Raw genomic sequence first — 13,868 nt, 5'->3', positions numbered from 1 at the left:
TGATGCATGCCTCCCATCCCTGTTGACGAGAGAAAGGACTGCCCTGATCAGCATCCTCATTCCTGAGCCATCAGATCTTCTGTTTGTCCAGATTCTCCAGAGGCAAAGGAGAACGGGTTGAAGTACTCATCGTTTCTTCCTGAATGTCATCCAAATATTAAACAAGCAGTACCGTTTCCAAGCCTCCACACCCAAAGGTATAGGCTAACAATAGAAATAAACAAATGGCTCAAATGTATAAAGAAATAAATAAGAGCTCACTGAGCTGGATAATGCATCTTTTTTAAGCTGTTCTGTTCTCTACCAAGAACCACAGAGTGTTCCCTTCCTGCAAAGAGCATACTCAGAAAAAGATTAATTTATTCCATATTTATAGAAAAATACACTGTTTTAAATGTCCTTATGCCTAGAAGAGGAACATGGAGCTCAATCCGTACTCTGCAGCAAATTTTGAAGTAGTGGCAGGTGGAGAACAAATTCCCGGTATGGGAACATGGTTTCTTTGCTCAGTGCCGTCCTTCAAAGGTCAAATATAAGAGTTGGTGTCCCGGTGTTTCCATTTCTTGCCACATTTACCAAAATGACTGAAGAAACAGATGGGGAGAGAGCCATAAGTGTGAAAGAAACAGGAAAATACGTACTCCAAGTTGTAGTCCAAGCTGCAGTACTGAAACATTTATTTTCTGCATAGAAAATCATCTCTTTCTTTAGTTTGTACATTGAAGCCAGCAAAAGTTGTTGATGTAATATCCAAAGCCACTGCTTGGAACGTTAAGGTATAGCACTAGCTCCTCAAGAAATTTACTGCCAAGCAAGACAAGGTGTAAATGTTTCCTGCGCACCTGCAGTGCAGCGAAGAGTCTGGCTTGCCCTGTGCCAGGAGTGGGAAAGCTGTGCCTGTAACTCTTCAGCTACAAACTCATCCTGTACGTGACTTTTCAATGACTTCACAAATTTTGGAAATGCTCCCATGATCAAGAGCCCTTCCTCACAGGATGCTTTGATTGAAGTAATGGCTGGATTTCTTGAGCAGAGAGTTGCAGGTTATACTTTGCAGCATCTCTCTTGCACACCGTTCCTTCCTGCTTCTAGAGGTGCCCAAGACAACTCTGTGTCTCTATGAGAAAAATACAGATTCTATCCCCATGCTTTTTTTTTAACAACCCACCTTAGTGGCACTGAAAAGTTCACATTTCTATTGAGGAAGATACCACCTGCTCATAACGTCAACCTGACTAGGGAATTTACTTTGACACTTGGAAAACATCAATAATTTATGACAGCTGAAAGGTTGGAGGAGAACACCCTCAGGAAACCTCATCCAAGTAAATGTAAGAAAATGTATCATACCTTGAAAGCTGCTCCACATCCTCCACTGTCTCTGGTAAGGAGATTCCCTTTGTTTCCGGTAAAAGCAATACTAGGACCCCACAGACAACTGCGAGAATACCTATAATGGACATTGAAGAAATAGAAAAGCAAAAAGAAAATTGTTACTTTTCTTATTTTCAGGGAGAGAAAAATTTATTCAGATTAAGGTTAAAGTGAGATTTTTAAAGTGCAACAGCTATTTCTGATTACCCTACTCTTATCAAACACCTTTATGCTACATTAATTTAACCTATTGCAAAAAAACCTTGAGGGCTAGGTGTTCATCTGCAGGCTGAATTGCCCCAAAAGGGAGATCTTAGAAGTCAAAAAATTGAGATAAGTGCACATGGGCAAGTGCATACAAACTGTACTGGAACGCGGATGGTATTCTATGATTCCTCACATAAGACAAATCTGCCTTTGTTTGAGGGGCTCTATCACGTAGATGCATCTGTGTTTCTTGAGACCATTGAGATTTTCCTGAAATACTCTCCTCGTGTATCCATGGCCAAAGTAGATTCTGTGATTCAGAATAAAAACTCATCCTTGGGAAAGAGCATTCAGATAGAGAGCTAATCTGAAATAGTTCATCAAGAATGGTTATTTTGGAATAATTTTCTGCACAGATGTAACTTAAAGAATGTAATAAGTCAAAAGTAGAAGGGCTGGAGTGAAACATAAAATCGCTGACTGTCGCACAGTCTTCTCTGTTTCTCTCTCATTCTGTAGCTGTTTACTCAATTCAGCAGCAGCAGAATTTCAGAATTAGACAATGTGAACAGTACTTCTATATAGATCTATTCTTGGAAAATTGGTCATTTTTAAAAGTCTTTTGTCTTTCTGTTATTTATTTTCAAGCTAAAATTTTAATTAGCACTGGTTTCCCTTCTTATTCTATCCTACCCCTTTTGCTTTTTTCCTGGTCACAGGTATCTCCTGGTTTAGCCAGACTCCTGCTTCTTTGTCAGAAATAACTACGCTTTTCCCCACAGAACTAATCCACAGGGCTCATTTTTTCCAAAAAGCATCTGAGGAAAAGAGTTTGACAAGAATAAGTAGTTATGGTTAATACAACATCCATAGTCATACCTGTATATACCAAAAAAACCCAAACCAAATACATCTTAAAGGACATTAACCTCTGCTGTTAGGAGATTAAGCTTATTTCTCTGCAATTACAGAATTTAGCTGTAAAGTATCTCAGTCTTAAAGCACCTCACATAGTTTCTTTTATGCTCCTTTAGCCAAGTCACCCAAGTAGACCTGAACTCTTCCATAGCACGCTGTGAAATCACCCACATTGCACCCTTTTGCCATTCACTCTTGCTCTAGGCATGAAGGCTGAGAGGGGCTGGTTTGAGGGAGAGATGAGTCCACACACTACACTTTTGAACCAAAGAAAATCTCTATTAGGAGGAGGATATTTAAACCAAAAGTACACTTTAAATCAAACCTTACTGAAAATAATTAGAGGTAGCTCCAACCAAATGGCTGCTAATCGGAAAAGCAGGAATGGGGCTATGATCCCACCTAGGTCACACAAACTCGAGCACAGGGAAACACCGAAGTTTCTGCAAAAGAAAAATAGTGCCAGATATTTGAAAGGTGCTACCAAACAGACGAACCAGCAGTTTGAGGAGCAGAATGTAGACTTAGCTCCAAAATTATCTTGTCAGAATATGCCATCCAGATTCAGCAATGGTTATTTAGTTAGAAAACTCCGGAGAAAAAAACAAGTTTTACTAAAAGGTGGTGAAACAGTGAATGAGGAAAAGCAGGGGGAAAAGCAGGGGGAAAAGCAGAGGGAAAAGTTGAAAGATTCCTGGGAGCTTTTGACATACCTCAGCGTCGTAGGGTACAGTTCAGTGTTCACAAGATAGACAATTTCAAAAGCCATCGTGATGCCCAGTCTTCCCAGTGTGGCGACTGTTGTTTTGAGCCATGGGATATCTGTTCATTCAAAAAGAAGCCCAGGTGAAGTGTCCTTTGCGGTGCCAGCAGCGCGTTTCTGAGAGCCCCAAGCCCTGTCAGCAAACACTCCATCACAGAAACACTGGACCAGTGCACATCAGACTGAAAGGCCACTGCTGTTGATATCAATCTATATTGGCATTTATTGTTTTCCAGCACTATGCAAGGCTGATTTCAAGAATCAGAAATCATTTACTGTTGATTAATTTAAGATTCTGATGGGGCATAACAGCATGGGTATGAGAATGAATGTTAAAAGCTTCCATGACCACGTCCAAATTGTGCTCTAGAAAGGAATGTTTATTTATATAGGGATGTTATGCTCTAAGAAACACCATTGAGTCACCTCCCAAATCCTTCTGACCACAAAGAAGCTGCCTCTGAAGATACATCTGCAGCAACAGTAAAATAATTCTCCCTAGAAGAGGCCAACTACACTTCATAATTTGTCTAGCCATTGCACATTAGACACACTCCTAATAATCCTACCCCTGGCCATCCTTCCATTTCCCTTCCCTGGTGCTTGTCTTTGTCTGGCCCAACTGGCCATGGGGCCTTAGGTTGCCCCAGTAGCTCTGCCCAGCTCTACTGGCTCCACTCCAGCTCTGGTGCCCAGCCACTGCCCTGTATACATCAGCGGGGAGCCCTTATACATTAGCAGGGGGTGCAACGGTCACATCTGCACCGCAGAGCAGAGCCATCCCGTCTCGCCCCGTGCAACCCCTCAGCATCTGACTGCCCTCTCTGGAGAGCCGGTGGCCTCTGGAGGAGCATCACAAGGAACACAATAAGCAGTTCTGCAATGCTCTTGGGAGAGGACGGTTGCCTGTATGGTCTAACCCTGACCAGGCAGACGGGGAGGCGATTGAAACAACAAGCCTGAACCTGGCACGAAGGGGAGCTCTGTCACTGGAGAGGGCTCTGGCAGTGATTGTGTTTTCTCAAAACTTCAGTAGGAAGAACAAGAAAACATTTCAGCTTGCTCTGAACCAAAAAATGAGATGCTTGGGGTTTTTTTCCTTTCCAAAACAACCAAACAAACCCCCATCGAATTTCATCCTGTCTTGCGAGACACCGCCTTTGCCCTGAAAAGTTGTGTTTTCAAACACTTGCAAGAAAAGCAAAGACTGGAAAGAACAAAACAAATCCACGTTGTCTCCCTGGCACCCCTTCAGTCCATCTGACCCCTGAGGTGAGGGTGACGTCTGTGTGGCTCCTCCCTCTGCCAGGGGGACTCCAACTCTCTGAGCACCCCAGCGTGACTGAGGGCTCACAAGCTGCCACTGCAGCTTTTCCCATCTGTACAAACAGACCTTTCTTGAACGCAGGACTGGGACCTCAGGTGTCCCATCTACAAGTATATAATCCCTAGACTGTCCTCTCCTCACCTCAGCACTTCACCACTACTGAGAGCAGGCTGGTGGCAGCACACTGCTGGCCCCATGCCACCGCTTTCTCCCCTTGCTCCAGCCACGCCAGCCCCACACAATGCTCCTGGCTCTAACTCCAAACCTGCTGTACTGTGCTCAGCATATGGTGTGGCACAAAATACACGGAGGTGCTAGAGGCAGGTGTCCTGCAGGAGTAATTCCCCAGTGCCACTCATTGTTTCCTCCTCCTGCAACAGCTCCAGCTCCAGGCAATCAACAGTCCTCAGTCCTTGCTGTCCCAGTGGGTCCTTAGAACTTTTTTAACAGACGGAGAATGCTGCTGGCAAAGTCAGCAGATGACATGGTGACCTGGCCCTCTGTGCCTGAATAGCCTTGCCCCGCGTTAGGATAGCTGCCACAGGACCACAAGGTGGCCAGCATCTGCTTGACGTGTGGCAGCTCTTCTGAGAGGCACACAGCAGTGGGGACCTGGGGAAAATCTGCCAGGACAGCACAGTTAGTCCTCACGGGCTTCAGCAGTCAAACCAGTGAATTCAAATGAGTTGCAAGGTGACATCCCAGGGCATGGTCACACAGCCACCAGTGTAGGCACCAGGAACAGACTGTGGATCTTCCCCCTCCATTTCCCTCTCCTGTTGTTTCTGCTTCTATTAAAGCAGTGAATCTCCTCAAGCATACGGTATTAATTTAAGTACTTTGGAGGAATCCCATTAAAGGGAGCTTAACTGAGACAGAGGTGAACCAACACACCTCTTTGAAGGATTTCATTTTACGCTAACCACAAACCTGCCTGTTTTCATTGGCACATCATACTCTTGAAGTGGCTGGTCATGGCTCTTCTCTAGGAAAATGATTGCCCCATGGTATAAACTTTAGGAACTAAAACCTCTAAGGCTGGCCAGGACTGTCCCTTACTTTGGCAGGAACATCCCTATGGAGGAGTAAGCCTCCCTAATGCCCGTTCTGCTGCTGGTCCCCAGCTACACTAAGGCGAAGCATACTGATGCGGTAACATTCACTTCAGAGCACCTCCGAATGCTTTCCTAGGGATAAAAAAAAAATACGCAGGAGGAAAAACAATTTAAGGAGAAGATAGGAGTGCTGGGAAGCCTGTGTGCAATATCAGACCTTTTAGATGTCCTTGAAACCAGATAAGAATGACTTAATCAAAAATCATACCTTTCCTCCAACCCCTTAACATTGTCCAAACCCCTGGGAGGGTCAGGGCAGGGCAACAATTTCCATGTCGTCTTCCACAGCCCCTACATCGTGTTGTGGTTTGCATCCTTTTATTTGCAAATGAGAAGATCACCAAGCTGCCTCAGCTAAATCACTGATTTCCTACATCATTGTCTTCCAAGTCAGGGAATGTAATTTGCCTTTATGTTTGTACACTCTTCCCTTGCATTTGCCTTCAAAAGCAGTACAGGGCTTTTATATACATTTTTTTCTAAGATTTTCACCCATCAAAGATACAACTATTAGATGTCCCAGAGCAATCTGTAGGCAAATAAGGTATGTTGTTCCATGACTGTGGTGCTGCTTGCATCACCGACGCTTCTTACTTTTATCTACAGTTTTGTGTGGTCTGGTGTCCTTGCTTAAGGAGTGTCATAGAGAGGTCATTGATCTAAAGAGCCTGGCATTGGAAAGGGAATTACCTTCTGGCAAGAAGGCAGTAATGAGGCATGCAATTCCTGCCACGATGTTGCTTATTCCAAAGGGAAGACGTCGGCCAATGCGATCAATTGTCACTAAAATTAGGAGAGCAGCAGGCAGCTCCACAGCTCCTGAAATGAAGAAGTCCAGGTAGAGGTTTCCTCCAACAATTCCAAGGCGCATGATGAGCCCTTGGTAGATCAGGGCACTTGTGAACCTAAAGAGGAAAGGGAGAAAAAGCTGAGAGGCAAACAAATGACTACAAGCAGCTGAAAAGACTCTAAAAGTCACAAGGGATTTTTTCTTCAAAACTCTCCACCCTGGTAAAAAGGTGGACTGACATGAGTACTCACCAGGTGTACATCAGGATGAGCGTGTTCCTCCTCATCCGGGGAGTCCTCACCAGGTCCAAGAAGGAGGGGTTGCTGACCTCCTCATTGCTAATAGTGATCTGAGGAGAAAAGTAAGCAGTAGAGTCAGCTGTCGGGGGTCAGGCAGGTGCTGGGGCAGAGTTTCTGTGTAAACATGGTGCTCAGCAATATTCCAGTCCAGTGAGAAAAGGTGCTGATGAGCCAGTTTGCTGCTTTTAGCACTCCAGAGCAGTGTGCAGATATGAGAAATAGCTTATAACCGGACACGGCTACAGACTTTCCTTTATGATGATCATGCAAAAATCAGAAAAAAAAAATAATCCCCGATCTTTACTCGAGAGTGGAAAAATTACTTTCTCCTTGTAAACTGAGAAAGGTTGACCTGGAATTTCTTGGAAGGCAATAAGCAGTTGTTGTCATGTCAGGGTCACTGGGAGCAGAGTTCCCAGTGCCTTCTGCCAGAGGTGAAAGAGAGCAGGAGACCGTGGCAAGAAGGGCAAAGCGATGGGTCTCAGGAAGCAGGGAGAGAGGGGCTGAGCAGGAAGCAATGGGTTGGGTACACAGCTGGTGGCACAGCTGGGCAGCAGGAAGAAAAGAGTAGTAAGAGAAAGAGCAGATACGTGAAGGCGCTTGGGTGCTACAAAACATTCAACTGGTGAAATTCAGAGGGTCTTAAAATACATAAGCACTGTGCTGTACATTGCTTTTAACCTGGAAGAAAAAAATCCCACAAAGTATGTATTAATCATACTGCCTATAAAGTATAGTAAATCTGTTCACAGCTTCCTCCAATACAGTCACAATGAGGCACTCAATTAAATCATTAGTTAAAAGGTTTAACAATAACTGTAAAGGGCAGGATTTCACACAGCCTGTTGGAGTTCATTGCCATAGGACATTGTGAAGCCAGAACGTTAGCAGGAATAAAAAGAGATCAGGCACATTGATGGAGGCTGTTTTTAACTGTGGCCAGCAGTTTTTAATGATGTCCAAATCAGGTGGCAGCCCTTTTGTTTGTGTGTACATTTGGCAGGTGAGGAAGACGAGGAAGAGAAGGCAGAGGTGGCTTTAGGCAGAGACAAACAGTGAGACTGCCCAAGAGCTGGCAGCCGTGGCTGGGATTGCCATCAGCTCTCAATGCAGCTGTGGGAAACATGGGGTTAAACCTGCTGCACCCTTTTTAGGAGGACTTCAGGCAGCCTGGCCACTTTGACTTTCAGTTATTGCCTCCTCCTGAGAGGAGGCCTAAGAGAGGAGTAAATCCCTCTCTTAACCGCAGCACCCACTGCCCACAGGAGTGCAGGAGGCCAAGGAAAGGATTCTGGCCAGTAGGGAGACGTGGGTGAAAAGATGGAGAAGCAGGTGGGAACATCAAGATCCATGAAGAGAACACAGGTAAAGCCACAGGCATTGCCCGAGGGTCGTGTCAGCTCAGACAGGGCTATGCCCAAAGCTTTTGCTCTGTATTCGTTTTTCATATCATAGGAGAGCACAGAAGTCTTTCAGTGAGATTTGGCTGGGTATATTTGTGTGTGACTTTTCCATAAAAGAGTGACACAAAACTTTTTAAGTGGACAGAGAAACTCCATGTTTGTTTGAACTTCCTTTCTACTCCCTCTTTCTTTTCTTCTGTAGCCAGAGCCAGAAGTTTTCTTCAAAGTGCTGCCACTTCTGCTGTGTGCCAGAGCCCTTTGTGGGGCAGGCGGAGGTTGCTGGGTTTCTGCACTACTCTTGGATTCTCTCATATTATGGTTATAAAGCTGCCATGACTGTGTTTGTAAAGAGCAGGCTGCCAGCCATCAGTTGTGACTTTGTGCAAATAAGGTTTTAGTTTTCCAAAGGACTAAAGATAAATTCAGCATTGCTGCTACCGTATATTTTTATGTCTTAATAAAGTCATAATAACTCCAAGCACGACTGAGCATTTTTTTATGGATGAAAAAAAAAAGATTTCTGTGGAAAGTCATCTCTTTGTAGGGAAAAAACCTCTCTTTGTTCTTCGAAGTCAAGGAAAGCTTTGCTATTCACAGCAGTGCAGTCAGGAATTCAATGACGGGGCCCACGTTTCCAAAGATACGCTATCTGAAAACTCTGGAAGAAGTTTTATAACCAACTCCCCTGGCATTTTTATGTCCCACTGAATTATATATCAGTACATCTGCAATAATTTTTAAAGATTTCTCATAACATAGACCTATAATTCTGTACATGCTTAATTCTGCACAGGACAGTGCATTCATGCATGTCTGTAATACACATGTATGTAAGTTAATACATAATAGAAATATATATATGTATATGCAATATATATGTCTATACAGTAGAAATATTTATAAAGGAAGAGGGGTTTTTGATCCACAGCCGTCTCAAGAAGCAGCTCTTACTCAGCTGTTTGCAGTCCATTCTGCTTTTGGACAGAGACCAAGAATGAAAAAATTAGCTTAAAAAAAAAACAACCAAACATACTAGGATAATTGCAAGCAACTGGAAAAAAAGAGTTTATAATTTACAATTAATTTAATGAGTTCTGGACAGAGCTGAACTGTACCAATGTCGTAACTCACAGAGCAAAAGCAGCAAATGTTTATCTGTTTTCATACAAAGGTCATCTGTGGTTTCTGCGCGCCAATAAAAATGCAAGGCTGCTACATCCAGAGCCACGTAAGGGACTGGGGCCAATGAAATTGTTACAGACATATTGGAAAAATCTTAGCCAACATGCATTGATGGATAATGTCACTCTCTTCTCCCTGTCCCTCCACACCTGCACTTTGCCTGAAATTCTGGAGTTGCTTTGTGAAAGAGAATTCTGACATGAGTAAATGTGAGAAATACACTTGATCCACAACTAACGCGCTTCCTGGAGATGCTCTCTCTCTCCTCTGGGCACAGCACCAAGGATGACAGACATTGTGTATTAAAAAGGTCCCAGGAACAGATCCAGCACAAATCTGTATGTGTGGAGGTTAATCTGCTGCAGCTGCGAGTGGTTTAGGGTCATGAGCAGGGACACTTCTGAAAAAAAATTAAATATAACTTAAAACAAGAAGCAGGGAAAGACATACATCTCCATTCTGTTGTGACACTCTGAAAATGCTGAAGTTTAGGGAGGGGAAGTGGGTGTAGGAACACAGGGCTGAATGTGGAGGGGGAGCTGCAGCAGCACAACCTTCCCGCTACGTGCTTTGGTCCACACTAGGCACTGGGTAATGCTGACCAAGACCAGGGAACCTCACTGGTGTATATGCCCCAGCCAAGGACAATAAATGGATTTATCCTCTTCTCTTTCCTTACTCAGTCTTTTCAGTTTGTTTCTCTCCCACCAGTTTCAGTTTGCAGTCCTCTAGTTGCATAAGGTGCTACTCCAACATGACTGGAAAAGCTCATTCTGTGTTGTGGGACATCTGAGGGTGATTTCCTGACCTTGGCTGGTATCACAGAGATGCTTTGGCTTCTATCAGAAAAATGGTTCACTAATTGCTGGCCTAGCTTGTTACTGCTCATCAAAACTCCTTCTGTCATGTTGCTTCACTAATGTACAACAGTATATAAATGGGTATATCCCATTTCTTGGCCAAGGAAGTAATATATAGCTTTTTCCCCTGATAAACCCCTCTCCCCATCATGAACCTTTGTGTGCTCCCCTGAGCAACTTAACATTCATAGAAACTCTATTATAGGAACTTTATGGCACTTGAACAAGTTGCTTATGAATAAAGCAGCTGGCTGTGGAAAGGTATATTTCAGCATACTCATCTCTGCTGATAGGTCTAGTTTTGACTTTACGAAATCATTAGTGCAGTCATATATCTTAAGAGGCATAGTATTATGGCTGGGTTAGGGACCAGCTTCTCTATGGAACCTGTTCTGTGAACTCTAACCTACCAAGACTGTCATTAATTGTCATTGTCACATTTCCTTAACGAAGTGGAAAGATAATGGAATATTAGTATAAATCAACTGGCCATTTCTATACTTCTTCTGTTACCACATACCTCTTCCTGTGTGCACTTCATGCAAGCTCTATATTTATAGCAGGAATGGTCCTGAATAAGCAGAGCTGCTTAGGCTGGCTGAATGATTTATGAAACCTGTTTCTTACCAGGTAAATAAAATCCTATGGATTTGGGAACATCTATCTGGTGTTTCACAAGAATGCCCATCATTATTGTTTGGGTTTCATCCAGAATTATACTCTAGGATTTAGTTGAAGCAACTCCACTTTTTTGGATAAACTGGGTTAAATTCTCAGGTTCTCTCTTGCTTAAGAAGAGCAATGAGAAAGACCTAGGTAAGATACTAAGCTGGGAATTCAGGTTGTCAACTACCTGTTACAAAGCACACACTTCTGTTCCTGACAGGATGGGAAACATCAGTCTCCTCCAAATACTGCCATCCCAAAGCCTTTGTCTTTAGTCTCAGTGAAAATTTGGGTAAAAGTAACATACGTTCGTTTTGTATATGTATAAAAATGAATGTATATACATATGCATGTATGCAGGCATAAAGGATACTACTGAGTACTGATAGATGGGCATTTTATGTAGATAATTTCTTTTCAATAAGAAAATCATGTTTTCTTTCTGAAATACTTGTAGTGTACTCGGTATGCCACCTCTGGTCTGCTCTGTGATAACAATTTGCAAGTGTTTTCCTTAGTTCAAACAATGATTTCTAACACTACTATTGCTAGCATTTAGGCTCCAGACCTGATTTGTTACAGAACAGGAACCTAGTCCGCCTCTGTTGTCGTCACAGAACCATAAGGCCAATGCCACGGTAAACATGGTCTGAGAGCCAGGCAATGCTACCCGGCACAGAACAAGGCAAATGCTGCAATGACACGACGCAATTTCATTTGAAATGCATCAGTATTTTCAGTTCCATCAAGACCACTGGTCAAAGGATGGTAATTCTAACAAATATTACACTATTTTGTAAATAGTGATCTCAGACAGTGCTTCTTCTATTTTGAACTTTGGGGCATATTTTCCCCCTATTGGGATGGAAGCAAATTTATACTTAAATTCCAATTTTCTACATCATCTTCTCTTCGAGTTGTAAAAGGAAGTTCTAGCAAAGGAGCCAGGGAAGTGGATCCTGCCGTCTCTACTCACTCTGTCAGCTAAAACGGCAGCTGCTGTGAAACACCATTGGCCCTCAGGCGTGTTTCTGATATTTCCCACAAGTTTTTAAAGTAGGAGTGTTTCAAATGAAAGACCTGATTCATTGTTTTGCAAACTTTTTTTTTCAGCCCGTGTCTTTCCAGCCAGTTCATTTTTACCCTCTTGTAACTAACAAAGTAGGTATGGGAATGGCAATCTTGTTCTGGTGTAACACTTCAAGAGTGTTGCCCATCACATAAAGGGAATGCATTTTATCAGAACTGAACCTTCAAAAGATTGAAAAAGTTTAGAAAAAAACCTCTAGCTCAAACAGATGACAATACCTCTGAGTAATGGGGTGAGAGATATTTCCCATTGTGTTTTGCAATGTTGTGCATGATTTTTAATGCCTTCTCTCCCTTTTTGCGTGTCAGGAGCCAACGTGGAGATTCAGGAACCACCCTGTAAGAACACAAAAGTCATAAATAAGGGTTTTACCCTTTAACTTCACAAGCAAACCAAAGCTCTTTGCCTTTTTCCTGTGTTAATACACAACACACTGATTTTTCAGTCTTTGGGATACAGAAACTCTTTCGTGGATTGCTTTTCCAGCCTGTGTCCTGTAAAATATCTGACCCTTGTATGCAAGAAAGAAGAAAATATCAAAGACTATATCAATACTCTTCAAAGCTGAAAAATAAGAAATCTAACTATTGTATTTGCACAATGGATGTCAAATGTCTGATAACCAAGCAGCAAACAAGGGGCAAGGGGCCTGTAGAACAGCAAGGAACTATGAAAATTGACACTAAACACGTGTAGTCCCAAATCCAGGCAGATTAGGAAACTTCTAGCTGTGTCATTATAAGATACACTCACACACACTCAGATGTATACATAGTTTACAAACTGAACACGAAGCAATACTACTGATTGGTGTTTCAGTTTCTGTTAGCCTAGTGTTAAGATGATTCACAATTTAGAAGTTCACAACAGGCAACAGTTCACAACGTTTAAGGAAACAATGTGCAGGACCAGGGTATATGGATTAGTTTTTTGGATCCAGCCCACAAAATGGCTGCACTCCACAGATGTTCACCACAGTATAGTGCTCTGCTTTCTTATTAGCTGTACCGCCCAGCTCATGAGACCTGTAGGGCAAATTCAGGCTTGAACTGAGTACGTAATTAGAGGTAAAGGTGGGGTCCCATGGCTGATGGGAAAAGCAGACTTTGGACAAGTAAACCAGACAAACAGCCAGCCCTGGGCTAAGGAGAAGCAGAGCAGGGTTCTGTGAAGGGCCAGCTGTGGCTGACGAGAGAGGCAAACCCTGGGCAAATAAAGGAAAGTAATGAATGCCTGTGATTCACTAAAAATAATTAAAAATGTCAAAATCAACAACATGCAAATATGTTCTTCCTATTCTAGAACATCTTGCACACTGGAGACTTGGGTCCACAGCAGGAGTCTCAAGGTGCTCTAATAGCAATAGCAATAACAAGAGCAATGACTGCAACCTTACCAGTAGTACAGCAGGAAAAGGAAGTTGGGCAGTGAAATGGCCAGCTGGATCCCCTGCCAGGTGGGAACCAAGTATGCAATTCCAGGGAGGATCATAATTCCCAGGGTGAAGAATATCTGAATCACAATCCCAACGATCCGCTGGTCAGAACCAACAATCTCTGTCACTGAGCAGAGAGAAAGCCAAAATAAACAATACAGAAACATCCCTAACTCGAAAGAAAAATATTAGTGGTGGAACATAAGGAATGATGGTACTGTATCAGGTCACAAGTCTGTCTATCCCAGTGTCTTGCCTTCAGCAATGTATGCATGTCACCGAGGTCGTTCAGGGCAAGCACGGATGACACCTCCTCAATTAATTCACCCACTGTTCTTCATCTAGAGGGGTTTCTGGTTGCATGTTTACTAATTAATTAAATAGGGCCAGAATAAGGGTTTGAGACTGCATCATGGTCATGCTTAGTGCTAAATTGTTA

At 43.0% G+C, this 13,868-nt stretch overlaps 1 protein-coding gene across 1 annotated transcript in view; it reads right to left on the bottom strand.

Annotated features, from left to right (window-relative positions):
- Positions 1-526: 526 nt before the first annotated feature.
- SLC22A3 (solute carrier family 22 member 3) overlaps positions 527-13,868 on the bottom strand; it is a 30,271-nt gene continuing 16,929 nt past the window's right edge. The window contains exons 4-11 of the mRNA XM_074163889.1: positions 13,391-13,556; positions 12,213-12,330; positions 6,746-6,843; positions 6,395-6,609; positions 3,213-3,321; positions 2,830-2,942; positions 1,351-1,450; positions 527-584 (exon numbers count right to left, since the gene is read on the bottom strand). Of these exons, the coding sequence (XP_074019990.1) occupies positions 527-584; positions 1,351-1,450; positions 2,830-2,942; positions 3,213-3,321; positions 6,395-6,609; positions 6,746-6,843; positions 12,213-12,330; positions 13,391-13,556 (977 nt within the window). The remainder of the gene's footprint in view (positions 585-1,350; positions 1,451-2,829; positions 2,943-3,212; positions 3,322-6,394; positions 6,610-6,745; positions 6,844-12,212; positions 12,331-13,390; positions 13,557-13,868) is intronic.

This window comes from Numenius arquata, chromosome 2 (assembly GCF_964106895.1).
Source record: "Numenius arquata chromosome 2, bNumArq3.hap1.1, whole genome shotgun sequence".
Taxonomy (NCBI): domain Eukaryota; kingdom Metazoa; phylum Chordata; class Aves; order Charadriiformes; family Scolopacidae; genus Numenius; species Numenius arquata.
The sequence above is the reverse complement of the archived record's forward strand: the minus strand, read 5'-3'. Positions and strand labels throughout refer to the sequence as shown.